The 27,185-nt window shown below is 36.8% G+C and overlaps 2 protein-coding genes across 4 annotated transcripts in view; both read left to right on the top strand.

The window, feature by feature from the left end:
* Positions 1–1,198: 1,198 nt before the first annotated feature.
* Positions 1,199–21,579, top strand: galnt7 (UDP-N-acetyl-alpha-D-galactosamine: polypeptide N-acetylgalactosaminyltransferase 7). 3 transcript variants are annotated; one of them, XM_016662089.1, is made up of 15 exons: positions 1,199–1,588; positions 5,450–5,561; positions 8,404–8,719; positions 10,696–10,862; positions 11,056–11,186; positions 12,652–12,731; positions 13,384–13,566; positions 15,347–15,464; positions 16,317–16,439; positions 16,788–16,903; positions 18,097–18,199; positions 18,294–18,392; positions 19,064–19,189; positions 19,293–19,327; positions 20,399–21,579. In XM_016662089.1, exons 1-15 carry the CDS (start codon positions 1,466–1,468, stop codon positions 20,499–20,501), a joined length of 1,935 nt encoding a protein of 644 aa, XP_016517575.1. In that variant the 5' UTR covers positions 1,199–1,465; the 3' UTR covers positions 20,502–21,579. The 3 variants fall into 3 exon arrangements, with proteins under 3 accessions (XP_016517575.1, XP_007574678.1, XP_007574677.1); XM_007574616.2 differs by lacking the exon at positions 13,384–13,566 and adding an exon at positions 13,815–13,997 and having other exon boundaries at positions 1,200–1,588; positions 19,293–19,323; positions 20,395–21,579; XM_007574615.2 differs by having other exon boundaries at positions 1,201–1,588; positions 19,293–19,323; positions 20,395–21,579.
* Positions 21,580–22,530: 951 nt separating this feature from the next.
* Positions 22,531–27,185, top strand: part of saraf (store-operated calcium entry-associated regulatory factor) — a gene marked incomplete at its 3' end in the record, with an annotated part of 5,862 nt that continues 1,207 nt past the window's right edge. The window contains exons 1-6 of the mRNA XM_007574667.2: positions 22,531–22,828; positions 23,977–24,155; positions 25,057–25,255; positions 25,556–25,849; positions 25,937–26,099; positions 26,998–27,184. Of these exons, the coding sequence (XP_007574729.1) occupies positions 22,759–22,828; positions 23,977–24,155; positions 25,057–25,255; positions 25,556–25,849; positions 25,937–26,099; positions 26,998–27,184 (1,092 nt within the window). The remainder of the gene's footprint in view (positions 22,829–23,976; positions 24,156–25,056; positions 25,256–25,555; positions 25,850–25,936; positions 26,100–26,997; position 27,185) is intronic.

The following is a 27,185-nucleotide window of genomic DNA, read 5'->3' as shown; positions in this document are numbered from 1 at the left end:
AAAACTGTGAATAAAAGGTAGAGAACCACAGCACAGCAAAACAGATCACCTATTTTACCGCCTTTCATTTCATCTCCAGGGCGATTTCCTTTTGTGGTTGTTCTTTAAAATCCCAGCATGCACCTGAGCAAACAAAAGCAGGCAATTTGCTGAAGAACAACTTTTCCATTACTCACATTTCCACAATGCTTCATTGACAGCAAACTTTACTGTCAATGTACCAGAAGCTTTACTCAGCTTCACACGTTTACAAACCACATAGCTACATTTCTAACATCATATCTTTAAGTTCATAATTTAAAATTACAATTATGGATTTTGCTGTAATTGAGCTTGAAAGCCTTCTGAACCAATGAAAGATCTTTTCAATGATATACAATATCTATTGACAAGAAAACATAAAAATATAGATCTATTACTAACTTAATACTTGTTTGTAACCTCACAGACTAGAAAAAATAATCCTGATTTCTATCAAATGTTGTATAGATTAAGAAACAGCATAAGTCTAACTTATTCTTGTTTGTACACATCTTCCTTGCCACAGGACTCAGTGCTTGGATCCTTTTATATATACAAATACATAAAACAATATTAAGGATAATATACTATAGAGTAAGGGCACAACAATGACATGAAATATTGTGCAATGATCAAAAGTTGCATACACAATTGCAAAGGTATGTGCAGTAGGATAACAATAAAAAAGTACAAAAAACCAGCAGACTATTTACAATATACGAAAATAAAAGCAGTATAATCAATGGAGAATAATTACAACACACACATGTACATATATCTAATTCATTTATTTATTGCTAATAAACTCAATCTTAGTCTACTTTTATCAAAGCACATCTTTGCTAAATTACAGCAATAAACATTAATAATAATAATAATAATAATAATAATAATAATAATAATAATAAATAACTAAATAATTTTGCTTGATTCCTGTAAAGTGTCTGTTTTTAAAAGTTTAATTTAGGTTAGACAGGTAGTAATTTATTAATCCAGAGAAAGTTATAAAAAAGCGCTGTACAAATAAAATATTTATTGCCTGTTTTGTGAATTGTTTCCAATTCCTCAAAAGCATGACTAGTATAACTGTCAGTAAAATTAGTTATTTTATTATTGTTGGCCAGGTTCCTCTTCCTTTCTCGGGCTCAGATACTCTCATCGGCCAGCAACAGGAACCTTAGAGGAGGACAGGGTTGTTACACCGGAACAGTCAGGCCGGGCACCAGCACAGAGCGGCGATAACAGGAAATAACCTGTCCGAGAACACACCGCGGCAACAGCGGGAAGACTCGTTCCCATTGAACTCATATTTATTTTATTTTACAGCAGCAGACAGAGAGCTGTTGGTTGTCTGCTGTAGCCGGTTAAACTGCGCGGACGGGGACCAGTTTAGCTTAGCTTAGCTGCTGGAAGGAAGGAGCGAAAGAGGGAAGCGGCTTCCAGTATGAGGCTGAAAGTGGGATTCCTTCTGCGGAGCTTACTGGTCATTGGGACGTTTTTAGGTTTGGTGGTACTCTGGTCGTCTCTTTCTCCAAAGCCAAGCGACGACAACCCGTTCGGGAAAAGGGTAAGTAGCTAAATCGCACCAAAAGGTGACACTTGCTACAGAGCAACCTGTTCATGTCGAGTTAACGCGGTGTGGCGTTGATTTATGCGTCCTCGTTAGCTTGTTCCCAGAACTGGACAGTTATTACTTTTGTAGTTTTGCTGGGATGCGTTTGCAACTTACTGCTGGTGGAAATGAAACGCATTTGGCTTTCCAGGTGCACCCTTTCCCAACAATCCAGGATCCACATCCGTACATGTCACCACGTTTAAAGTCACGGATCCTCAACAGGCGGAAGTGAGCTGGCTGCATTTAACGAGCTCATGATAAGAAGTAGCCAAGTGAAAATTTAGCATTGTTTTTTTTATTGATGAATATACTATCGTAGTTAATTATGTCAATTATTGTCACAATGGATCAATCGGATTATCATAAAATCGTAATGTAAAAATCAGTTGATATTACTGATTAATTTATTACAAGTCAATAAATTAAAGGAGACCAATCGGATGTATTGAGTTGTAATTTACCAAACTATATTTCTACACAAGTAGGAGTACAGCAGCTTGAAATCGTTTAGAAAATAATCAAGTAGATAATTAGGGGTGTAACAAGAAAAACAAAACCTACCTTTCATAGCTATAACTTAATATCAAGAAAACTTAATATTTAGTTGAATTGGTGAGAGTGAATATTTACTAAAGGTCATCTTATGTCATCAATATTAATATATAAAATAAGAATAACACTGTGCAGTTTTGATCAGATGGTTAAGCTAGTGTAAACAGATGAGTTGTAAATTTAGATTTGAAATGTGATAGTGAGTTTGTTACGGAGATCAGGTTCAGAAACAAACAACTGAGAGATTTCTTAATTTCAAGATTCACTGGGCTGATCTTCTTCTAAAGTTCAGAAGGACACCAACTGAGAAATGCTGATTGGAAGTAACATTCAGAAAAAAATCTGAGCAGAGTGTCACAGTAAACCAGGAATTTACCGCTGCAAAATAGTGGCAGAAAAAAGCTGACATTGCGATTTTTATTACCTTTCACATTTTGTGAATGTTGCAGGAATCATTTTCTGTCTGTATTACAGTTATTCTTATTCTTTATTTGCCATGACAACCATTAAGCTGTGCAAAACGCCTGGGTGGATTCAGCACCGCCTTCAAGGCGCAGCTCCTCCTCAGTTTCTAAGCTCACAGAGCAGCACTCCCCTGTAACTCCTCCACTCAGCTCCTTCAGACTAGCCGGCAGCAAATAGCAAACACCTGGTTGGACTGCACATCTGCTGAGCTCATTATGCGAGCTACTTCTCAGTGAAACACTGGTAAAAACTTTGTTAAAGAGTTAAAAGAGGAGCCATGCTGAGATAACTTCCTGACAGCGGAGTTTCAGAAAGAGCAGGAGCTTCTTAAAAAGACAGAGGCCCAATTTCAAGGCATTAAATCAGAAAGTAAAATTTCTTTTGAGTCATATTTGACATGTATAGCATTTTTATACCATCTGAAGGTAACAGTTACTTGATTATGCTCTAAAATGGCACTGTGTGCCTGGAGAACAGATAATACTGCCTCTTTAACCACACATGTGCAGACGTCACCCGGTGGGCGGATCAGTTTAGCAAAGGTAGACAAAATCATATTTACATGCAGGTATCACTCAAAATGAAGGAAACCTGGATGAAGCCATTGTTCATCCAAACAGGTGAACAAGTAAGGCTTGTTTAGTGGGACTGTGGCTCAACTTTTAATTATAGTTTTCTATCGGTTAATTGCTTAATTTCTGTAAGGAGGCTTTTCTTCTAAAAAAATTTAGTTTTTAAAAAATGGTGCAGATAAAATATCAAGAACTTTCAAATCGTTTACAGAAACCAAGCATTTTCCAACCTTGAAAACTCCTAATTGAAATACAACCATTTTCAAGGAATGGTTGGTACTTTACTTTTCAAGGTTCCGTGAACAAAACTTTGCCAGCATTGAAAATTAAAATTCTTCAACTTTTATTTCTGATGGCTGTGAAATTAAATGTTGCTTATCGCATTGGAACTTAGTATGAAGAGGAGATTATTAAAATGCTTATAGTGGCTGCAAATTAATTTTGTCTCTTCCACTCACCAGACAAGTCAACAGGCCTTCATTTTCTGAGGGCTTTTTTTCTAGACATTTTTTCTGTGGGTGTTTTAATCGTATCTACTCCAGTGTATTTATTAAAAATCTTTTCTAATAGTGAAGAAAGATTTTTTTAAAACATCAGTCACTCTAGCCATTTCTGTAAGGAATGTTTTCAGGCCACACCTTTCTGTACACCTGTCTGTGAAGGAGTGCAGTGGGAACACCTGTTTTTAAAGGTGTGTGTAGAGGAAAAAAAAAAGAAATAATAAAACAACTACACTAGACTGGTGTGTTCAGTGCCACATCCTGTCCACGTTATGTCTCATCTGCCGCCATCGGAACAGGAAGCATGTTGTTGGGACTTTAACATGTGCATTTTTATTATATTAATGAATTACATATATTTAAAAAAATATTCATCTTTTTTTTTTTACATTCAAAAGTCCCAAGCTGGAACTTTTGTGTTGTGTTTCTGGTAGGTTTGTAAATCTGACGCACAAGCGACATCTGCAAACAGCAATGGGAGACTAAGCTGCTCTTCTTGACCCACTGGGGTTAATTTTTACTTGATAAAACGATCTGAAGATAAAACGAGCCAGAAGAGACTATTGTTGTGTGCAAGTTGTGCTAAAAGGAGTTAGCCCATCATTAAAGCTATTTCAGCCTATAATACCGTTTATATGTAAAACATGTTGCAGCTGCAGAGACGTCCCCAACGTCAGCGTCCATATTTCTAAAAACGTTCCTGAAATACTTTAAAGCTGAATGTGTATTTTAGCACTTTGTGTTAATCTGATGATTGAATAATCTAAATAGCAGATGAAAAACAATAAATATCTTTATTGTTGTTGAGCTCATGTGTCTATTTATTCAATATTTTAGCAGCAAAAATAGACTTTGAATTGGAAATGTTGCTTATTTTGTTGAGTAATTGAGTAAAATATGATTAATTAGTTACCAGCGTTTGTAAGGATGCTTGAAATCCTTGAAAATGGTTTTATTTCAATTAGGTGTTTTCAAGGTTGGAAAATGCTTGGTGACTGTAAAGGATTTGAAAGTTTTTGATATTTTATCTGCACCTTTTTTAAAAAACTTAATTTTTTTAGAAGAAAAGCCTCCTTACAGAAAGTAAGCAATTAATTTGAGCAGGAATGTAATTTTTCCTAGTGACTTATTGATCTGTAGAATTGAAATAAAAATGGTTTTAAAAGCTTAAAAACTTACCTTGAAAAGTGCGAGAAAATGTGTGAACCCAAAATAATATAATTTTCACCAACTATACCAGTCGCTAGCCCACTCACAATAAGCAATAAATCAATAAGTAAAGTAAATTAACTTTACTTACAGACGTCATAATTCATTTTATTTGTTGTTTTGTTTGTTTATTTTGGATTTATTTATTTTATTAGATTTAAAATGTCTTCCAGTGTTAAATGTTTATCAGAATTTAAAGTTTATTGATCTTTGAGATTGTGTTCTTGTATTATTTTACCATTACATTACTGGAAAATGGTCTCAAAACAATATTCTCATTTATTGCGTTAACTTCTGGGACAATTTGTCATCCAGTAAAATTTGTTACTGTGACAGGCTGGATGATCCAAGAACCTTTTGTGGTTCTTGGGTTGTATTTCACTCTTGTCTCTCTTCACGTCAGTCTGTAAATTGTTCTGACATTGTTAAATGCTGTCTCAGGTTACATGCTTACATATTTTGTCATTCAGATCTGTGTTTATTTACGATCTCGCCGTGTGTTTTTTCTCAAACAGGATGACAGTTTGCTCCCCAAAGGTGACTTGGCCGACCAGTTTAAGCCGGTGGTGCCGTGGCCGCGTGTGGAAGGCGTGGAAGTCGACCTGAACTCCATCAGACTGAAGCACGGTGAGACACAAAACATGTTGAAATCAGCTCTGACAACTTTGGCTTTAGAGCCACAAATGTACCATTATTATAGCTGCAGTTTTAGCAGAACAATTACAAGGTTTTTTTTTTGCCTTTATCTGCATCTGCTTCTACTTCATTTTTTTAACCCTTTTATGCATAGTGGTCACTAATGCATCATAAAACACACTATCAACTACTGGCCATCAGCTGCAAATGGTAGAAATTATTTTTGCTAAATCCAATATGGCCGACAGACAAAAAAGCAACCAACCGACCCGGTTTCTCCTTCTACTGTAAAAAAAATACCGCGACATCAGATAACCCATAAAGAACAATACTACCGATGTATTTTTCAGATAACAACTTTGGAGAAAATTACAGTTGATCACCTAAAATAAAATAAAATAATAAAAAAAAAATGTCTTTTACAAAAAAAAAATTTCTAACTTTTTTTTTATGCCTTAAGAAAATAAAAAAAATTGGAAAAAAATCCTGACACAAAAGATCATAATTCATATATGAAAGGATTAAATAATTCAACTTCATCCATCTATCATTTATGTCCGCTTGTTGTTAGGGTGAGCTGCTGACACACCAGAGTAAATAAAAAACGTTTTCAATTGATGACTCCAGTCTTTGTGACTGGTGGAACTGGTTTTCCACCCTGATGACGGTCGCCTCCATCCAGCAACGTTATGATGTCTTTTACGTCACTGTGAAGGAATTTTCACCCGCTCTTTTTCTTTTTTACAGAATTGCATTTATTCTGCTACATTGTAGAGTTTTCTTTGAAACTCCTATTTAAAGCTATGTAATCTCAATCAGCATTAATTCCAGACTTTAACTAGGCCCCTCCAAACCCATTTCAAGGTGTGGTTTGGATTTATTATCCTGTTTTGTAACTGAAACATTGTTAAGCTTAAAGCTTAAGGTCATGAATGGATACCAGGATATTCTGCTTCAACTGATGATTATTTTAGTAATCGAATCGATTCTTCTTTTTTTTTTGGCACATTTTGAAATTTTTTTTTTTTATTTAAAGCTTTTTTGTACAATATTAGAAAGACATTAAAAGGTGCAAATGACCCATAAATAAATATTTGATTGCCTAAAATGCAACAATATAGCATTATTTTAGTGAACGCTTGATAATTTTTATAAAAGGATGCATCTGCAGCTAAAATAAAAATAGTTCTAACTTATTGAAGTATTTTTACTGTGAAAAGCTCAGCCCTTTCTTCAGTACAATGTAAGAATAATCTGTTAATTAATTTGGATTAACAAATTAAAAATTGAGTAAAGGCTTCATAAGAAAATTTTCTTTACATAATTTGAACCAGGTAAAGCTAAAACTGAGGCTTGTGGAGTTCTGGGTAGAATATACTTCTAGACAGAGAAATTTTTTATCCTAAATGCAAAATGTTTGTACTTTCTGTACAGCTTTGGCTTAATTAATGCTTTAAGTATGTTCTTTTAGCCACTGGCCTTTTTTATTCCATATTCTCCAGTTAACAACTAATCAACTACTAAATAAGATGTCAATTATTTCACTAATCGATTAATCTGATTAATCGTTTCAGTCCTAGATGGCTTTATGACTTCTTTCAGACAGATAGATGTCAGTTCTCATCTGTCCTTATATTTCATTAGACGGGGACGTAGAGTGGTTGGGGAATTGGTTGAGGTTGGTTTGGTCTTGGTGAACAGATGAAGACTTCTTGCAGCCACCATGACAGCTGTGTTGTATTAAGATGGAGTAATAATCGTTGGGGATTAAATCCTGCCTGTGTTTAGGACAGACGGAGCCACAGTTTCCTTTTGAAACTCTAGACCAGCTAAAATTAAAGGATCAACACACCCAGAACCAGACTTTAAATATAAACATGTAATTACAGCATTAGTGAGTTGACAAAGATTTTACCGTAAAATCAGCATTTAATGCAGCGATTCAGTTACTCTGGATGCCTAGTGCAGGTATGAAAACAGAAACTTCAGATGTTCCAGTCGACCTTGTTTGTAAGTTAAAGGAGACCTATTATGCAAAATAAATATTTTGCATGTTTTTTTTTTTTTTCTTTTTACTTCCATTTAGGTTGTAAAAACAACCTAAGAGCTTAAAAAAAACATCCATCTGAGTTTTGAGAATAAGTTAATGTGACGTTAATGTGATGAAAGACGAGTCGTTTTAAAAGCCTCCCGATTGTTAAGTCACATTCAGTGGCCTCCGCACCGTTACCTAGCAACCCCAATCGAACCCATCCCTGTTGCCTAGAAAACCAAGCGAAGCTCCAGCATGTTTGGTCAGCTGAATGTGTTGTACAATGGCTATTGGAAGAGACAAGTGTTTTATTGTTGACTTACCATTCAGAAACTACATGCTGCATTCTCGTTGGTTGTGCAGGAGGCTCCACTTCTGCTTTTCAAAGATGCATGACTGTATAATTATGCATCTGTTTTCAGCCATTTTTACGTGAGTGTAAGTGATGAGTTGGGGGCGGATGGCCAGAAACAACTAATTTAGATTTAAAACAACAAGAGGCCCTAAAGCATCTCATTCTAAAAGGAGCTGAAAAAGAACAGACTAAAATCTTATTATCTAGGAATAATTCTGTGCAAACAGTGTTATGGACATGTTTTGTGTAAACCACAGACCTATCCTAACCTGAACAAGGAAGCATAACCGGTCACCTTTAAAAACATAAACGTGACAGTAAAAAGAACAAGGTTCACAACGGTTGTTTGGGTTTGATAAGAAATAAGGGACTTTGGACGAACTTCAAAACAAAATTCCGGTGTTGGTTCTGTATGTAATCCTTTCGTTTCTGGCTGCTACCTCCAGGCGGAGCCAATCCTCAGGACGCGGGGCAGCAGCCTAACCAGAAGCAGGTCATCCAGCAGCAGTATGTGACGTTCAAACCGGACACACACGCCTACAACAGCCCTGAGCTGAAGAAAGGGGTTCTGGGAAATTTTGAGCCTAAGGAACCTGAACCTCCAGGAGTCCCTAATGGTCCCGGGGAGGGAGCCAAACCGTTTGTCTTGGGTCCAGAGTACAAAGACTCCGTCCAGGCGTCCATTAAGGAGTTTGGATTCAACATGGTGGCCAGTGACATGATCTCACTGGACAGAACGATCAGCGATATTCGCCATGATGAGTGAGTACTGCTGCTTTCCTTTGAGGCTTTTTCCTTCATGATTATAAACCATTGTTTTTCTTCTATGGTGTTTTAAATGCACCTAATCTTTGGTGTTTCCCAGCAGCACCGTAATGTATGGTTAAATGTTTTTATCCTCTGCTGAAGCAGGAAGGTCAGGAATTTCCTGCTGGGCTCCATTAGTGAATATGAAAACATCCATAACTTGTAGCAACAGTACATTTTCTATCTCAGTTCAGTCACATCTGTGCAGGGTTAGAAGTTGGGACCCACTACTGGAGCAATAGAGGAAAAATGTCAGCGACACGCCAACAAAGGTGTGTCACAGATGTACCTGGATGTGAAGCATCAGGTCAAATAATAAACATTAACGACCGTATTACTGGGCTGAGGTACCAGAAATTCTTGTAATTCTTGAATCTTATCGTCATCATCATTTGTTTAGATGTCGTTGTCCTCAGTTGTACGTCTTGTTTTCCTTCGAACACATAAATCCAGACCGCTTTAAATTCCAACACTCCCTAAAGCCGTTTTTACACTCCAACAGTGACGTGTGGTAAAGTTCATGATATAGAGGGTGAAGAGTGCCAAATTACAATTAAATAACTATTTAAACGTATCAATTTTTTAAAACTGGGAATAAATAATTTATTAAGTATATAGCTAATAATATGTGCTTCAATTAAAGCATTTATCTTATTTTAACAAATAGGTACAATTATTTCATGATTTAATAAATTATTTACCTTTCTTGTGCTGAAACTTTTTTTTTTAAATGTCAACTTCATCCATCAAACCCAGTAGATGTGTTTAGGGCTGCCTCTATAGAACCCTGACATTTGATTGGCTGCCTCTATAGAACCCTGACATTTGATTGGCTGCCTCTATAGAACCCTGACATTTGATTGGCTGCCTTTATAGAGACCTTGACGTCTGATTGGCTTCCTGTATAGACCCCTGACATTTGATTGGCTGCTTCAAATGGAAAGTCAAGAGAACTACTTCCACATTTGTTATTACTCTGAGGTCAATATTTTCACTGGAAAGTGCAGAAATAACTTTAATAACATAATTAAATTGTTGCAGTTTATTTACCATTATTTACTCCAGCCTCTGTATCCCAAGTTTGCTCTGAAATATCTCTAAAAAGTTCACAAGAGACAGTGTTAACTGGTGTTCGTCTTATCTGAAGGCTGCGGCAGCTCCCCTGTGAAGTTATTTGAGACATTTGATGGAACCCTGTTATGAAAAAATCACATTTTGCTTCCTTTTGTACTTCCATTTAGGTTTCTACTGCTTCTACAAACATCCCAAACACTTAAAAAAAAAAAACACCCAGGGTTTTTTGCCAATAAGTTTATGTTTTTAGGTTTCTGAAAAATGAGCTGTTTAAAAAACCTCTGGAACGTAAGTCCACAAATCAGCAGGCCCTGCCCGTTGCCTAGCAACCCCAGCGGAATCGAGGCTCGTTACCTAGCAACCCAAGCTGAGCTCCAGCACTTTTGGTCTGCTGATTTTACCGTTGTATGCGCTGTACAATGGCTGCTGGAAAAGACAAGTGTTTTGTTGTTGACTTGCCTATCAGAAACCACTTGATGCATACTTGTTGGTGGTGCAGGAGCCTCTACTAATGCTTTTCAAAGAAGAACAGTTGTTTCATTGTTTATCTGTTTGCAACTATTTTCACATGAGAGTGTAAACATTGTGTTTATTTGGATTTAAAGAGACAAAGCCCTTAAAACAGCTCGTTCTGAAAGGAGCTCAAAACAGGCAGAACTGATTAGACTAAAATCTAAGAATAATTTTGTGGAAAAAATTGTAATTGGCATGTTTTGTATCGCCAATAGACCGATCCTGACCTGTCCAAGGAACCTTTAAAAGATGGATTTGTGAATATAATTATGGCAAAATGTCGGCAATACCTCATTCCTAATTCCTCCAACTGATTTGGTGTTTTGTGTGTTTCTCCTCTCTAGGTGTAAGTACTGGCATTATGATGACCGACTGCTGACCTCGAGTGTCATAATAGTGTTCCATAACGAGGGCTGGTCCACGCTGATGAGGACGGTGCACAGTGTCATCAAAAGGACGGCCCGCAGGTACCTGGCTGAGATCGTCTTAATAGACGACTTCAGCAACAAAGGTGGGTTGTTTCATGTTAGCAGACTTAGAAATAAACTATATTACACATCAACTGAATCAGAAGATCAGTTCAGATTTTCCATTCTAACGTTTCTTCTAATTTTGACATTTTAAAATCTTAATTACAAATGGATTACCACAAACGGTCGTAACTATGTTATAATCATTTGTAATTATGTTCTCTGTGTTTGCAGCTCACCTGAAAGAGCGTTTGGAGGAGTACATCAAGCAGTGGAACGGCCTAGTTAAACTCTTCAGAAACGACAAAAGAGAAGGATTGATCCAGGCAAGGAGCATTGGAGCCAAGAAAGCCACCAAAGGACAGGTACATATAATTATTACTAATAAATCACTGATTGATACCTGAGTAAATTAGAAGGTTGAATTCTGTTAAATTAGTGCTGTTTCACATGATTTTGTTTTGTTTTTAAGTTTTTGATTGGACTTTTGGCACAGAGATGGTTATTGTGCTACATAAATAAAATGGCTTGAAATGACTTAAAGTTTTTTCAGGTGGAAAATTTCTAGGTTGAACACAAAATATCCATTTTTATTGATCTCGGTTTTCCTTTGTTTTTTAATTGAATTTTTAAATTTTATTTACTCAAAATCAGACCCGGATGCACCCAAATCTGAATTTTATTGATTTATAAAACTAATTAAAACAGAATACAGCAAAAGTTTTCAAAAATCAGTGGCTCAAATCCTGTTTTTGTTGCTGAGAATAGAAATTAAAAGTTTTATAAAACATAAAAAGTCCTACTTTTGTCACAGGACTTTAAACAAGACTGTTTTGACCCATGTGGAAAAAGATTTGGACATTTCTGACTTAATCTCAGTATTTTACTCCTGCTGTGGGTTTTAAATAATTCCACGTTTCGATCGTTTTAATCATTTAATTAAAAGTCTGAACAGTTCAGTCTGGATTGGATTAAAATAAATTATGGTACATCTAGATACATTTGGACCACATGGAAATCCACTGCATTTCAATTCAATTCGGTTAATTTATGTAGCGCCAATTCACAATACATGCATTTAAATGCACTTAATTAAAAAATAGTCACTTGCATCCAATTATATGGGCAGATTTCACATCAAGCACCTTTATTGCACTAGGAGACAACAGTTGAAAGACGGCGTTTCATCTATAGGAGAACGTTAGCAGCTTCTAGCCTAATAGTATTTTAATAAATAGTGTATTCTTAGTGCCTCTTAATGTGAAAAACAACATTACATCTGTTAGATAAAGGAACAAGATGCGTAACCCAGTCCAGATATACAGTTTCTTTCAGAACTGAGTTGGAGTGCACCGATGACCGGTTACCGATTTTTTTAAAAAGCCTAACTTGCCGATTCCGTTTTTTGCCAATACCAATTTTTTTTGTGTCTGAACTGTTGCTCAATATACCAAGAAAGTTGCTGAATTGGTAACAGTGGGGTGACTATTGTTAAACGTGCAGAAATGACCTGTTGAGCTGATCTCTCACTGCAGAGCAGAAGAGGACAGTGGCTGATTTATACACCTTTGCCAAGGTAGATAAGATTGGTGGATAAGATCGGCTTCACATGTGAAAATCGGCCGATCTTATCCACAATGTTAAAAAATGAAGGAAATCGGCTGGCCGATAAATCGGTGCACTCCTAGTAGTGAGGTTAAACACCTGTTGGTTATATTATGTTGCCATAACGTTATGCAGGGAGCTGAAGTTATGGCGAGTGAGGATCAGCGAACAGGACCCACATGCATTCTGACAGTGTGTGCTGCTGTTCTTGCTGCTGTTCTGCAGGTTCTGATCTACTTGGATGCTCATTGTGAGGTTGGAATCAACTGGTATGCTCCTCTTATTGCACCCATTTCAAAAGACAGGTAAGTCCTGCTCACTTTTTGACTGCTATTTTTAATAATAAAAGAGTTCTGTTAACCGCTTTACTCAAAGGTAAACTCTGATGTCTAGCTTTTTTTCTCCCAGTGTCTTTTTCTTATGTACATGTTTATTTATTTATTTATTACCCTGCATTGATTAAAGTTTTTAAATGAGAAAAGACGCTAAAGACTAAAAGGTGAAAAATAATAACTTGTATTTTTGCTTAAAAACTGAAATTCATACATTGTATTTAGTGTTTATGTGCATTAATTTTGAAGCTGTTGGATTCCAGCTAATGAAAACCCCAAATTCTTCTGTAATACTCTTATTTAGGACACCAGTCACATAAAGAATTGTGATTTCAGTCTCTAATCTGCACACAGTAACTGCATTTAATCATATTTTCAAATTTATTCATACTTATTTCTACTTTAATTGAACAAACGGTGGAGGAAATAGTAAAAGTAACAGAAATATGGACAGTTTGGGGGTTTTATACAGTATTAATTTTAATTTATCACGTTAACGATGAATCAACATTCTTCTTATGAGAAGAAATTTATGACTTTAAATGATTAACGATACATTAAATGCCCTCCACTTTCAGCCTGTTCCTATACACAGAGGTTTGTGTATGTGTGTGTCTGCATGTAGGACAGTTTGCACAGTTCCCCTGATAGATTATATAGATGGTAATGAGTACACTATGGAGCCCCAGCAGGGCGGCGATGAGGACGGCCTGGCTAGAGGAGCATGGGACTGGAGCCTGCTCTGGAAGAGAGTCCCTCTTAGCCAGAAAGAGAAGGCCACCAGAAAATATACCACCGAGCCATACCGGTACATATCCAAAGCATGTGAAAACTCACCCCTGATCTTTTTCTGTCTCCACCTCCCATTCCTTGATCCCCACCCTTCTTGTCCCCTACTGTCCTGGTTGGCGTCATCCACCCCACCGCCCCACTCTGTGTCTTTGTGCTGTTTTGCTCTGCTATCTGTGTGTGTCCCCCCTCTTCCACTTCCTGTGCGACATCTTTCCGTTCCCCCCCGTGTGTCCTGTATGCATGTCCCCACAACCGTTGTGTCAGAACTGTTTGTACGGTGCCTCTGATCGACTCCATCCACGGCCAGAGGTTCAACATCGAGCCCCAGGGTGGCGGCGACGAGAACGGTTTTGCTAGAGGAGCCTGGGATTGGAGCATGCTCTGGAAGAGAGTTCCGCTTGGAGACAGGGAAAAAAATCTGAGAAAAACAGTAACTGAACCATATAGGTACAAATAACCTCCTGACTCATCTGGACTGGAGTACCTGGCCACATTTTTTATGATATACACTACGTTACAGCTGCCTCTGGTTTACAAAAAAAAGAAAAATATGATTCATAATGTAGTGTATAGCATAACTAACCAACTAAAAGTCATAACTAACCAACTAAAAGACTATTTCCAGCTGATGTGGGTTGACTTACCACTGTTCTGTCCACTAGCTGTCCTTCCCTGCAAGGTTTTATCTGTTGAGCCTTTACTGTCTTGACTCTAATCTGTCCTGAGTTTAAAGCTCTTTCTTTCTTTTTAAAGGGGACCTATTATGCAGAATTCACTTTTTTCCTGTTCATGTTTTTGTACTTCCATTTGGGTCTCAACTACTTCCAAAAACAGTCCAAGTGGTTAAAGAAAAAACACAACCAGCTGTTTTTTGGCAATGAGTTAAATGTTTTTTTGGTGTCTGGAAAATGATCCATTCTGAAAACCTCCCAGTTGTTAAGTCACATTTGTTACCTAGCAACCCCAGCAAGGCCCTGTCCATCACCTAGCAACCAAGGTGAGCTCCACCATGTTCGGTTGGCTGGTTTTACTGCTGTATGCGCTGTACAATGGCTGCTGGGAAAGACAAGTGTAAATATGACCTAATTTATTTGACATTAAGAAAAATAAAATGAAATCAAGAATCAAGGATGTACATGAAGATATGTGAATCTATAAGTGAGTCCAGAGTTTTACAGCTATATGCGCTGTACAATGGCTGCTGGAAAAGACAAGTGTTTTGTTGTTGACTTAACGTCCAGAAAGCACCGGCTGCATTCGTGTTTATTGTGCAGGAGGCTTCACTTCTGCTTTTCAAAGATGTATGGTTGTATAATTACTCATCCATTTGCAGCCATTTTCACATGTGTGTGTAAATGTAAGCTACGGGGCTTTGCCAGAAGCAGCTTTTTTGGATTTAATGTGACAAGAGGCCCTAAAACAACTGAGCAAACAAAATTCTCATTATCTAAGAAAGATTTTTATTTTGTAAAAATGTTATAAACTTTTTGTTTTGTATAGAAGCATAATAGGTCACCTTTAACTGTTAAACACTGGAACCTGAAGGGCAGAAGCATTTCGTTAGCACTCTCCAGTGAGAAGATTATTGGGTTCAACCTAAAGTCTGGGATAGTTTTGGGATCTTATCGTAGAGTTTGTCCTGAGACCTTACCGCCTCCATCTTCGTCTGATCACTTCCTCATCAGGGATTGTGTGTTGCTTGACTCCTTCTCTGTTCATCCCATGTGGGCCTTGTACCTGTTGATTCACTTGTAGCCTCTACCTGCTGGAACTGATGTGTGTTTTTGTTGCTGTAGGTCTCCAGCGATGGCTGGAGGGCTGTTTGCTATAGAGCGAGACTTCTTCTTTGAGCTGGGTCTGTACGACCCCGGGCTGCAGATATGGGGAGGAGAGAACTTTGAAATATCATACAAGGTATATCCAGATTATTCTACGGTAGGGCTGGGCGGTATGGCTTAAAAATAAATCCAATTTCTCATTTTATTGGCAGAAAATATTTTCAAGAAGTGACTTTTACTTTAATTATCCCTTCTTTGAATTTTACAACAAAATACAATACTTATTTACGAGAATCTATCTTAGTATTAGCAGAATAAAGACACAATATTAACAGGAAAAACTTCTTAAAAGTTGTTTTAATGAGAAAAAAACTTTTAGTTATCAGGATCTGACATGAGCAGCTCAAAATAAACAGTTGTTTACATGATTTTCCCTGCTAATAATTTTATGCTGATGTGTTAAAAGATGAAATATTTCTAAGTAGTAATAGAAATACTATTAATACTTAATAGTACTAGATTATCTAATAATCCAACTCTATTTGGTGTAACTTTTGAAGTTATTCTTGAGTATAACTTCAAAAGATGCTCTACATTTCTCATTTTAAGTTGTATAATAATCTGTTAATGTTACCACTTTATTCTTCTATTTTTTGGACTCTATTGTTGTGCAACTGCATTCTTGTCGTGTCATGACTTTATTCTTGTAATTTAAAAAATCTAATTAACTCCAGATGAACAGAAGATGTAAAACACGCTTGTCAAACAAAATGGTGGATTTGGGTGAAATGATGAGATTCTGAATTATGGAAGCCTAAGGAGTGAATTGGTGGAAAAAAAAATCCTGTTTTTCAAAAAATTAAATCTTCAAAAACCAAAAATGTGATTAATTGATAAAACTTATGATCTAATGTGTACGTTTCCTTCCTGATGGCTGAAAATGTCTGTGTTATGTTTAATTGGTTCGTATTGTTATTCTTGGCTGTAGATCTGGCAGTGTGGCGGCCAGCTGCTCTTTGTGCCGTGTTCTCGGGTCGGTCACATCTACAGACTCCAGGGCTGGCAGGGAAACCCCCCACCTGCACACGTTGGATCCTCTCCCACTCTGAAGGTACGACGACAGATCGCAGACACCGAGTCAGATACCAGCTAGCTGTGAAGCTAACACTCAAACACTTACTGTACCTTATATTTTTACTTTTAAAACATTTGGTCATCCAGGAAGTGGAGACCAACTTCCTGGAGTTGGTCTCCAACTTCAGGAAGTAGCACTTCCTGAAATGTAAATGTACATCGTGTACATTTACAGTGTACAACACTGTAAATGTTATGTGATTTATTTTGGGATCACTGCTCATACTCAGAGACTAAATAATGGTTCAGATCAGTATGTATTTAATTTCACTGGCTGACCTTCATCTGCACTAACAACACTAATAATTTTTTTGTGTACAAACAGAACTACGTTCGTGTGGTCGAGGTTTGGTGGGATGATTATAAGGACTATTTCTACGCCAGCCGCCCTGAAACGCTGACCCTAGCCTACGGAGACATAAGCGAGCTGAAACGTTTCAGGTACAGAAACGTGTATAAACATCTTATTTTTTAATATTAATTTAGTACCAACAAACAGCTGTGCTATGCCCTTCATTGTCTGGTTAATTATTTTGATTTTAGATATGACTTTGTGAAACTAGTGTTCAGAATTGGTGCAAAAACAGAAAATATTACCAAGTATTTTGTTTTAGTTTCTAATGCAAACATTTTAATACACTTAAAATAAGACAAAACTAACTTATAAGTAACTTTTCAGCAAGACATATCAGGAGCTGGTTTTAAATCAATCATTCCTTATTGATTTAAATTTATTTTTTTTACTCATAATAAGACATTTTCCAACATTATAAGTCTAAAACATCTGCCTGTGGAACTTGTATGTTTGTGTTTGTTTGTGTTTATTTACTTGAAACAAGCTCCTATAACTTGCTGAAAAGTCACTTTTAAGTTAGTTTTGACTTATTTCAAATGTACAAAGATATTTGCACTAGAAACTTAAACAAAAAACAGTTGGTACAGATCTGCAATATTCTGCCAGTTTCAGTGCTGTCCTGATGCTGAAGTGGCAGAAAATTAGAAATTATCCTGGGATCCTAAAGCGCAAAAACTAATTTGTGTAGTTTATCTGTTTTTGTTGCATCACTTACTTACTAAACTGAAAGGTCCTCGGGTTTAAAACGCAACCCTTACACCAATGAGAACTGCAAACATTTAATTGGAAACAGATTGTTATGCAAGAAAAAGGTAATTTGATCAGGAATGAAGCTCCCTAAAAATGTTTTCAATCTCTTCAGCCTAACAGTGTCTACTACGTCCAAATTTTGTTTTTGCAGCAATCAAAGCTCATACAAATGTTTGCTTTCAATTTACACCACCTGGTTTCTTCCATATGGAGAAATAATAATTATAAAATCTTCACAACATTGATCTATTTACAGTTTTGCTGCTACAAACACAAACTTTCCTGTATTTTATTGGGATTTTATGTGACAAACCAACTCAGTTTGTCTATACTGATGTAAAAACCTGAAAAGTAGGGTGTGCGTTTCTGTCTAGCTCTCTGAGTTTCGTAGGATCTCCTTTAGCCGCAGCTACAACCACAAGTCATCTGGGAAAAGTCTTTGTCAACATCTTGGTCTGGAGACTGAAATCTTTTCCCAGTCATGAACGATGGGAAACGATAAAGTGTGTTTTCCCTAAATGTTTTTCAGGGAGGAGCATCGATGCAAAAGTTTCAAATGGTTCATGGAGGAAATAGCTTACGACATCCCGTTGCACTACCCGCTTCCTCCAAAAAACGTTGAGTGGGGGGAGGTATGAAAGCAAACACATCATGTTTTATTCCTGCTTATAAATCGCTGATTTGTTGTGTTACTCCTGATGAATGCTGTATAATCAATGTGTGCAGATTCGAGGTTTTGAAACCAGCTACTGCATCGACAGCATGGGCCACACGAACGGAGGGAATGTGGAAATTGGCCCGTGCCACAGGATGGGCGGGAATCAGGTAAAAACTCAGCGCTTTCACCGGAAAAAGAAGTGGTGATGCTGGAAGACGGTTTGCGTAACCGAGCAACAAGATGAACAGACATTTCTCTGATGGTGCAGCTTTGAAAGTACGACCTACAAAAACCTTGAATTTTCACAGAAAGAGAAAGAAGAAAATGCAAAATATTTCTGTGAAAGTCAAGAACTGACATAACTGGCATATCTCTGCATAATAATCAGAGATGATTACTTTCTTATTTAAAAAGGAATTGAATTATTAGTTTGCATCTCTCATTTTATTTTTAATGCATAGAAATATATAGAATATGCCAATTTTTTCGATTAATTGATTGTCAGAATAATTGATAGATTAGTTGCATATAAAATATATCTTAGTTCAGTGTGAGCGACCTCCTTCCACGACTGAGTTGGGGTTTGACAGAAACGGTGCACAATCAAGCATAAAATGATATTTTATTAATTATAAATAATTTAACCTAATTCTACCACAAGCGTCTCTTTCTGACCGTGTTGGACCAGAACCTTCCTTCCGGGTGTTTCTGATGGAAACCAAAGACATTTTAGGAATCTGTGAGATAAAAGATGCAGAAACGTCGAGGCTGACTGCACCCTGCGCCGCCATCTTGGGTGCATGTGGTTTGACGTGTCTCTGTGGTTCTGGTTCTGTAGCTTTTCCGCATTAATGAAGCCAAACAGCTGATGCAGTACGACCAGTGCCTGACCAAAGGAGATAACTCAGCTGTGATCATCACACACTGCGAGAGGAACCAGCACACTGAGTGGAACTACTTCAAGGTGAGAAACACAAACACGCCTCCGTTTGATTATTGATTCGTACAGTTAGTGGTTGATCAGCTTTCAATATTGTTCCTGATTTTTTTTTTGTTTTGTTTTTCAGGATCTCCATCGGTTCACTCATGTACCAACAGGTAAATGTCTGCGTAGTTTTATCAAACATTAACTTCTAAACACATTTCAGTCATTTGATTTTCAGATTTTCTACATCTGTCTTGCTTTGTTTCCATTAAACTTTAAATGTTTTACAGTCTTACAGACTGGAGGTATGTTTTTTTCTTTATCGCCGCCTACTGGTGCATTATGGGTATTTTAAACTTTTTTTTTCAGAACCTCGCTGCAAAAACACAAAATCTTACCAAATATTTGGTTTAGTTTCTACTGTAAATATCTTATTACACTTGAAATAAGACAAAACTAACTTACAAGTAACTTTTCAGCAAAATATATGAGCTTGTTTTAAATCAATAATTCTTGAGGTACTAGTTCCACTGGCAGATTATTTCAGTTATGATAAGACATTTCCCCCATAATCTGGAATTATTAATATAAAGGATTATTGACTTAAAACAAGCTCCTATATCTTGCTGAAAAACTGCTTGCAAATTAGTTTTGTCTTATTTTCACTAGAAACTAGACCAAATATACTTAAATATAATGTGATAGACAGCAAACGACTTAAACTGTTAATATGCAGTATTCTTTTTTTTAATGTGATATAAACAAATTAAACACAGGTATTAAGATTAGGTTAGCATACACAGAAACACAACAAAATGTGTGGAAAAAAAGTGTTTTTTGTGTTGATTTGGTAGATGAAGACAGAAAAAATAAAATAATAATTAAGCATTACATGACAAATACATGTCTTTGGTTACATTTCTAATAATAATAAAAACAACAATACCACAATGATGATAATAAAGTAATATTACCAATAATAACTCAACACTGTCTGGCCAAAAGGATCAAAGTTAAAAAAGAATAATCCCTCATGAATGAGCAATACTTAGCGCTAGCATTAGCATTAGCTAAAATGAAGTTTTGTTCAGCGAAATTTCAAAGTTGTATTTTCTTTCTGCTCTCTGCCTCTAGTTAGGTTTAATCTGGAATGGTTCAGAAAAGTCCATGAAAAGTTTTTCATTTTAAAGAAAATAGCTTGTGTGTTTTGACGCTCATTGATGTAAATGTTTTGTTTTTTACAGGTAAATGTCTGGACCGCTCTGACCTGCTTCACAAAGTGTTCATATCAGACTGTGACGTCAGTAAATCCACTCAGAAATGGGAGATGAACAACATAGTCGCCGTATGAAGACCTAAAGAAATCTGTCTGACCGGAGAGAAATACGGTGATTTTTTTAAGGACATGCACCACTAAATGCATCCGAATTTTTTTATTTTATTCTGGACGAATCAGCTGTGGCTATCAGCCGGAAAATGCCTTTAAGGTTCATCCTGGATCCAACAGGAAGTGACGGAGTCCAGGGAGGAACTGGCTGACAGGAAGCTGGACGCAGCTGGTCGTTGGAAGGAGCTGTGGGGTTAACATTAAACTGGCAACTTGTCTTTTATGGTGGTTGTGTTTACATGGTTTATTTCTGTTTTCTTCAAAATCAACTCTAATCTCTTCACATACGTTTTTAATTCAGATTTGCCCGCTCGATACCAAAAGCAGATCGTTTGCTTGGTGAAGGACTCCATTGTCTCAGACACTACATGGGTTTACTTGCTTTGTTCAGTAAAAACAGACATTTTGGTGTCAATGTGACATAAAAGCAACTGAATAATGAGACCTGATGCTGTCAGACAAGGAAGTAGTTCATTGTTAAACATGGCAGCTGTTTTATTTGTTTTTTGACTCCATTGCAATGAACCTTTCACAGGATTGTTTTTATGTTTTTATTGTTCTTTAGACTAAAAATCACCTTTACAGCTTCTGTAGGCTTCTAAGCCCAAAATGAAAAAGTGAAAAACATTTAAAAAATAAATTCAGGTTTTCCTGAATTGGCTGTTTCTCCAAACTAAACATTCCAAGCATAATTTCAGTTGTTCCATGTCTTAAACTTTATGATTGCCACTTTTTGGTTAGTTCTTTGACGAACTGTAAAAGACGATGACTGCTTGCCTTACCTGAATAACTTAAGGAGAAGTTTACTGTGACCTGTGATGAAATGGTGGGGGGAAATGTCTGCTTTTGCTGCAGGGGGGAGAGGTTTGGGTTTATTGTTGACTATGTTTGCAGCATTTTGTACAACATAAATGAAGTTGTTTCTAAAGAAAATGGTGTATTATATCAGAGGCCCTTAATGATGTAAATATCTAACTTATAGCAGAGATTTAATAATATGGGCCAAACATTGGGGGAATGATGAAATAAACAATTTTTACTACTTTGTCTCTTTCTGCTGCTTTTGTTTGGGATTATTCTGGGATTAACTGGGTCCAGTTCATAAATTCCAGTATACCAATTTTATCCTGAAAGGTTTTAGTTTAAAAATAAAAAAGTCAATATCAGTCAGCTACTGATTGACTTAATATTCCACATGTATACAGTCATGTTCAATGATTTTGAATTTGATTAAGTTTATGTCATCAGCTAATTTTGCTAAGTGAAGCATATCGTAACTGATATTTTAATTACGCAGAATGATGTTGAAAGCCTTTATTTCTGTTTATTTTTGATCATTTTCTGCTCACCGCCAATGAAAACATGACATTTAAGATTATTTTAAGAATATCCAATCAGATATTCTACATTTTAATTCATAAGTGTATGCAACAATAACTTCAAAACAAGATTAAAAAATATATGCAAGTGAAAAAAATGCTGGTAAGATTCTCAACATAGGATGTTAAGTTCAACTATTTAGAGACATATTCAGATGAAAAGTTACTTGTAAGTTTGCTTTATCTTATTTCAAGATACACTTGAAACTAGACAAAAATACTTTGTAAGATTTTCTGTGTCTTGGAAAAATAGGAATTTTAAGCAGAAAGTGTTATTTCTGCTTAAAATTCTTATTTTGTAGTTATGTTACTCATTTGAATTAATGTTTTTTTCCAGCGTTTAAAGTACGAGAACTTGCATATAACTTCATATTTCATTGTTTTTGAATATAAAATAAGATAGAAGATACACAGTGAACAGGTAATGAATCAGTTAGTTGAAACGGATTGATGCAGGTAGAAAAACCTCAAAATTAGCATTTAAAAAAAAAAAATATTAATTTAATTTCCCCACTGCACGCTTACAGTATCACTACTTTGGACCAGGAAGGTTCCGATCTGACGACTGTCCTTTCCAGATAAATGTAGCTGCCTGCAGGGTCCAGTAGAGGAGGCTGTGGTACAAAGTTCCGGGGTTCTCCGCTTCAGAATCAACGAAAGAAAACCGATGAGGTACCCGGAAGTGAAGCGCTCCATCGTTTCCACTCGTTAACCAAAATAAATAAGTTGCGTCAGCCATAGAAAAGCAAATCGTTCTGTTCATTCAGACATTTTCACAGGTAAAATAAGTCCAGGTTTGTTAAAAGAAGCCACTGTCGCAGTTCTTCTGAAAAACCGAGGACATGGAGCTGCTTCCTGTGACAGTTGTTTTGCTGTTCGTGTTGGTGGAGACCACCTACAGCTGGAATCAAGGTTTGGTTTCTCTCCTATTAAGGTTTTAAATGTCTGTCTAAACATGATCCGAAAGCATTAACTTTATAGCTGTGTCTTTGCCTTTACAGCTGGGGAGAAAACGGTACACTTCCTTTAGTTATTCATAGATAAATGGTAGTTACGAGCCTGAAGTTTCATATATATATATTTTTTAATTATTTATACATTAATTTGTCATTAAAGGGGTCTGTTAAAGCAACCCATTTAGTTATTTTTGCTTTAAATTTTCTCTATGCAAATTTATTGTACTGTTTACCTGTAGTCACAATAAATCTCGCGAGATTTTAATTCATGCGACGTTATCATTCAATGTGCAACAACATGATAGAAACATGAAATACAAACGCTTTAGCGTTTTGAATTGGAAATCAATTCAGTTGCAATTTATTCTTTCGTTGTAAGTCCTCAGATGCTTTTTGGTAAGATGTTTTTTGATGGTTAAAGCCAAATATTGCTCAGCTGGGAAAATTCTGTCAAAAACATTGTGACTGTAAAAACTATACTTTTGGTGAACATTGTTCTAATTCTTGGAGAATCATGCGCACGCGAATTCAGATGTAAGAAGATGTCTTAAACATTTTTACACATTTTTTTCTCTGTTACATAAGTTTTTTGTTTTTCCTCAGTGAGTTCTTATGCTGTGTAGAAGCCGGTGAATCCTTAATCTAACGACATTTAAATGTAGAATATAATTTTGCAGTTTCATGATGTATTTTTTCTCTTTTTTCCCCTCGATATTTATTTAAATACTTATTTGTACTACTGTCTTGCAGTATCTACAAATCTTTCAACTAAAAAAAGCATGAACTTTCGGTAATAACCTGATGCCGTCACTGCAGGTGTGGGCAGGAATCATCAGCTTTAACATGGGATTGATAATAATAATAGTAATGAAAGTAACTTTAAAACAATTTAAACATGTTTACTGACATCGTGTATAAACAGTTAATTGATTTGCATTCTGCTTTGTTTATTATTCAACCTGGTTTGTGGATATTAACATAAATATATCTAAAGTGGCTACATTATGTAAGCATTCAGCAACGTTTTCCTTTTTTAAAATTCTTTCCATTTTAAAACTGTATCATGGAAGTAAAGGTTTCCTTCCTGATCTGTCCTTCATGCAGACAGCGTGTTGCTGAGGGACATCCAGGCTCTGACGTTCTACAGGAACCGCTTCACCACAGCGAGGCGCTCCAACCCGGTTCCCCAGCTGAAGTGTGTTGGCGGCTCCGCAGGCTGTCATGTCTTCATCCCCGATGTTGTCCAGTGTGTGAACACAGGCTGGGATGGCGTGGATGTTCAGGTACTGTTACTCTGTCATTACTTAGGCACTTCAGGTAGTATTAAGTGAGATTTGACAATATCAGGTTATTTTTGATTTCAAATATTTGTTTTTAAAAGCTAAGTGTGTCATCAAACTTTATGCAAATGCTTTGTGGAAATAAGAGGCATATTTTAAACTAAAATCTAAAAGAACTATAATAGACACTCTTTTGCTGATGTCAAGTAAATAAAATTAGCATTTTAAATACAACTTTTTACAGAAAAAGCAATGAAGAAATACATTTAAAAAGATGAAAAACAAAAACAATTGTTTTTAAAAATTAAAACAGACATTTTTGCTCAGAAAAAAAGCAACATTCTGGGGACAATCCTAAGACATTTTTTATGTTAAAACAAAACAATTAATCGAATTAATCGTGGTGAATTGATTATTGAAATAATTGTTGATAATTGTTCAATCGTTAACTGAAGTAAACAATCTCTTAAAAAGGCCATTTGCTGAAAAAAACAACACATTCAGATGAGCAATTGTGCCAAAAATGTACAAAATATATATACATTTTTCATTTATGATTAAAAGGCATTAGTCTGTAAATGTTTTGGACAAAACTCCTCAAGTGACCTCATAGTTTTAGCTTCACTTAGTTCAAATTCAATAAAGGAATGTAATCTTACTGCATTTTAAGGAATAAAATATTATTTCTTTATCTATAAAAATGAACAAAATTATTTGTTTAGATGCATCTTTTAATTTAATTCTATTATGGTATAGAAAGTAGTTAAATGAAAAATCTGTTTGATGTACCAATTGTCAGAATAATAAATAAGTTTATCTATATATATTTATTAAATTGTAGAACATTAAATGTTCTGTTTCAGGCTGTTGAGTCTCTGTTTGGGTCTCCTCCTCTCCTTCACAGTGGGAGTGTAAGACGGACATGGACAACGCCTACAGGTTTGGTGCCATTGAGGTGAGCTGCGAGGGTTACAGCCACCCGGCTGATGACTACATCCTGAAGGGCTCCTGTGGCCTGGAGTTCACCCTGGAGCTGACCCAGGAGGGAAAGAGGAAGACGCAAGGCAGCTTTGGCTCCCAGGGTGGATTTAAACAATGGGGAGGTCAGAGGAAACATTATTTATTTAGCCATTGAAGTGTAATGGGTGTCACGATAACAGGTTTTAATGAACAATACATTTTCTCAGAAGTTATTCCAATAAATGATAACATTGTTGATTTGAGACCTTGCTCAAGTAATGTAGTGGTGTAATATTGAAAGAACACATCCTCAAAGATCAGTAAACTTAAATGTAATAAATGTTGCAAGACAAACAAACAGACTCTACCAGACTATCAGATGTGAAAACTCCCTGAATATATTAAAGTGTTTTTTTCTATTTTTTTTTTGTGACTTTCCTCAGGACTTGGAGGTCTTGCCTCTGGTCTCTTCAGCAGTTTCTTTGGAAACAAGCGCCACCAACATCAGCAGCAGCAGCAGCATCAGCAGCAGCATTACGCCCAGGACGGCGAGTCTTCAGGGGGATTGCTGGGGGTTGCTGTGCTTCTCCTCATAGCTTATGGTATCTACAAGCTGTTTCTCAGTGGGGACACAGCCCAGTGGGGACAGACTGGGGGACAGCCAGGCTACCCTCAGGATAATCACCCAAACAACATGGGAGGACCGCCCCCACCTGGATTCAAACCTGACTACACAGGTAGCTGAAGCAGAAAAAACAAAATCCGTCACAGATTAAAACTGTAAGGATCGCTTCCACCTTCCCACCTGTCTGTTTCTTGATCAGGCTATCCAGGCGCCAATCCTGGCTATGGTTTCCACAACAATTACACTCATGGGCAATATTACCAAGGACGCCGCTCTGGGGCCGGCACTGGCCATGGCGGCGGTGGCTTCTGGACTGGGATGGGAACAGGAGGAATGCTGGGATATCTGTTCGGTCGACAGAGGTTGGTGAAGCAAGGAGAAGTTTGAGTTTACAGACTGAGTTTGGACTTATGGACCCCCTGCAACGTTACCTCACCCCCATCTCTCTGCTTGCTAATGACTATCATTAGTTTTAGCTAAGTTGACATTATAACGCGTTAAATCTTAAATGTGAATGATGTATGAAAGAAAAATGGACGCAGTGCTTTGCTACTGTCAACACTATAACATGTAGACAACAAGGCCTGAAAAAAGTTTTAATGAGGGAGATGGAGGTGGGTTATGCTCCCTGGACTTCTGTACCAAGTAGATGTGATGTTGAATTTGGTGTGTTTCAGTTCAGTTACTAAATAAAACCTAAACACCAACTCTGACGGATCATCAGTAGAGCAGGTGTTTTAAATTAGCTAATCAACCACCGGTGTTAGCTTAGCTAATAGCAGCGGTAGCTAATCTACCACATCTGTGATCATTAATAAGCGATTACTTATTAATAACAGCAAAAATAAACATCAAGCCTAAAAACATAAAAGCGTAACGGTCTGAATGTTGTGTTCATTGTGTGGGAAATGTTTGGCGTTGAACCCTGATACGTTTGCGGCGTTGTTGTGTGTTGCTATGGCAACGAGCCTTCGTGTAGAGTAGCCAACGCAGAAAGTCAGTTTCGAGTTATTCCTCATCGGTTTTTCTGCACTACTTTTCCCTTTTTGTGGCGGATAGCACTAGTTACCTTCATCTCCAGGTTTCATTTTGCTAACGGAGTTGTTCTACCGCGACGGCGCGGCTATGGATGGCATGTAAAAAAAAAAAAAAGACTTTTCTGGATATAAACAATAACATGCAGGGGGTCCATAGAAAAATGTTCATCTCTCAGTTTAAATTCAGCTTTCAGCTTCTTGTTGACATGCGGTTGTTTTGCAGAACGCAGCCCTGCAGTCCGCCTCCAGCAGGACAAAACCACTCCTCTGGGACAAATACGTCTTCTGGGACACGCACTGCTTCAGGTACCGAGGCTTGTGTTCGCTTCTGGACTGACTCAGAGAAATGTAGAAACATCTCATTGATGGTTTGGAGGAATCATGTTCTTAGTAGTTTTGCTCCTGCTACTC

Source organism: Poecilia formosa, unplaced genomic scaffold (assembly GCF_000485575.1).
Source record: "Poecilia formosa unplaced genomic scaffold, Poecilia_formosa-5.1.2 Scaffold358, whole genome shotgun sequence".
Classification (NCBI taxonomy): Eukaryota; Metazoa; Chordata; class Actinopteri; order Cyprinodontiformes; family Poeciliidae; genus Poecilia; species Poecilia formosa.
This window is presented reverse-complemented; position numbering and strand designations above follow the sequence as displayed.

Coding starts and splice junctions, on each gene's coding strand:
- galnt7 (XM_016662089.1), top strand. CDS start 1,466: ATGAGGCTGAAAGTGGGATTCCTTCTGCGGAGCTTACTGGTCATTGGG. Junction 8,720..10,695: donor AGCGATATTCGCCATGATGA/GTGAGTACTGCT, acceptor TCTCCTCTCTAG/GTGTAAGTACTGGCATTATG. Junction 13,567..15,346: donor TATACCACCGAGCCATACCG/GTACATATCCAA, acceptor TTGTTGCTGTAG/GTCTCCAGCGATGGCTGGAG.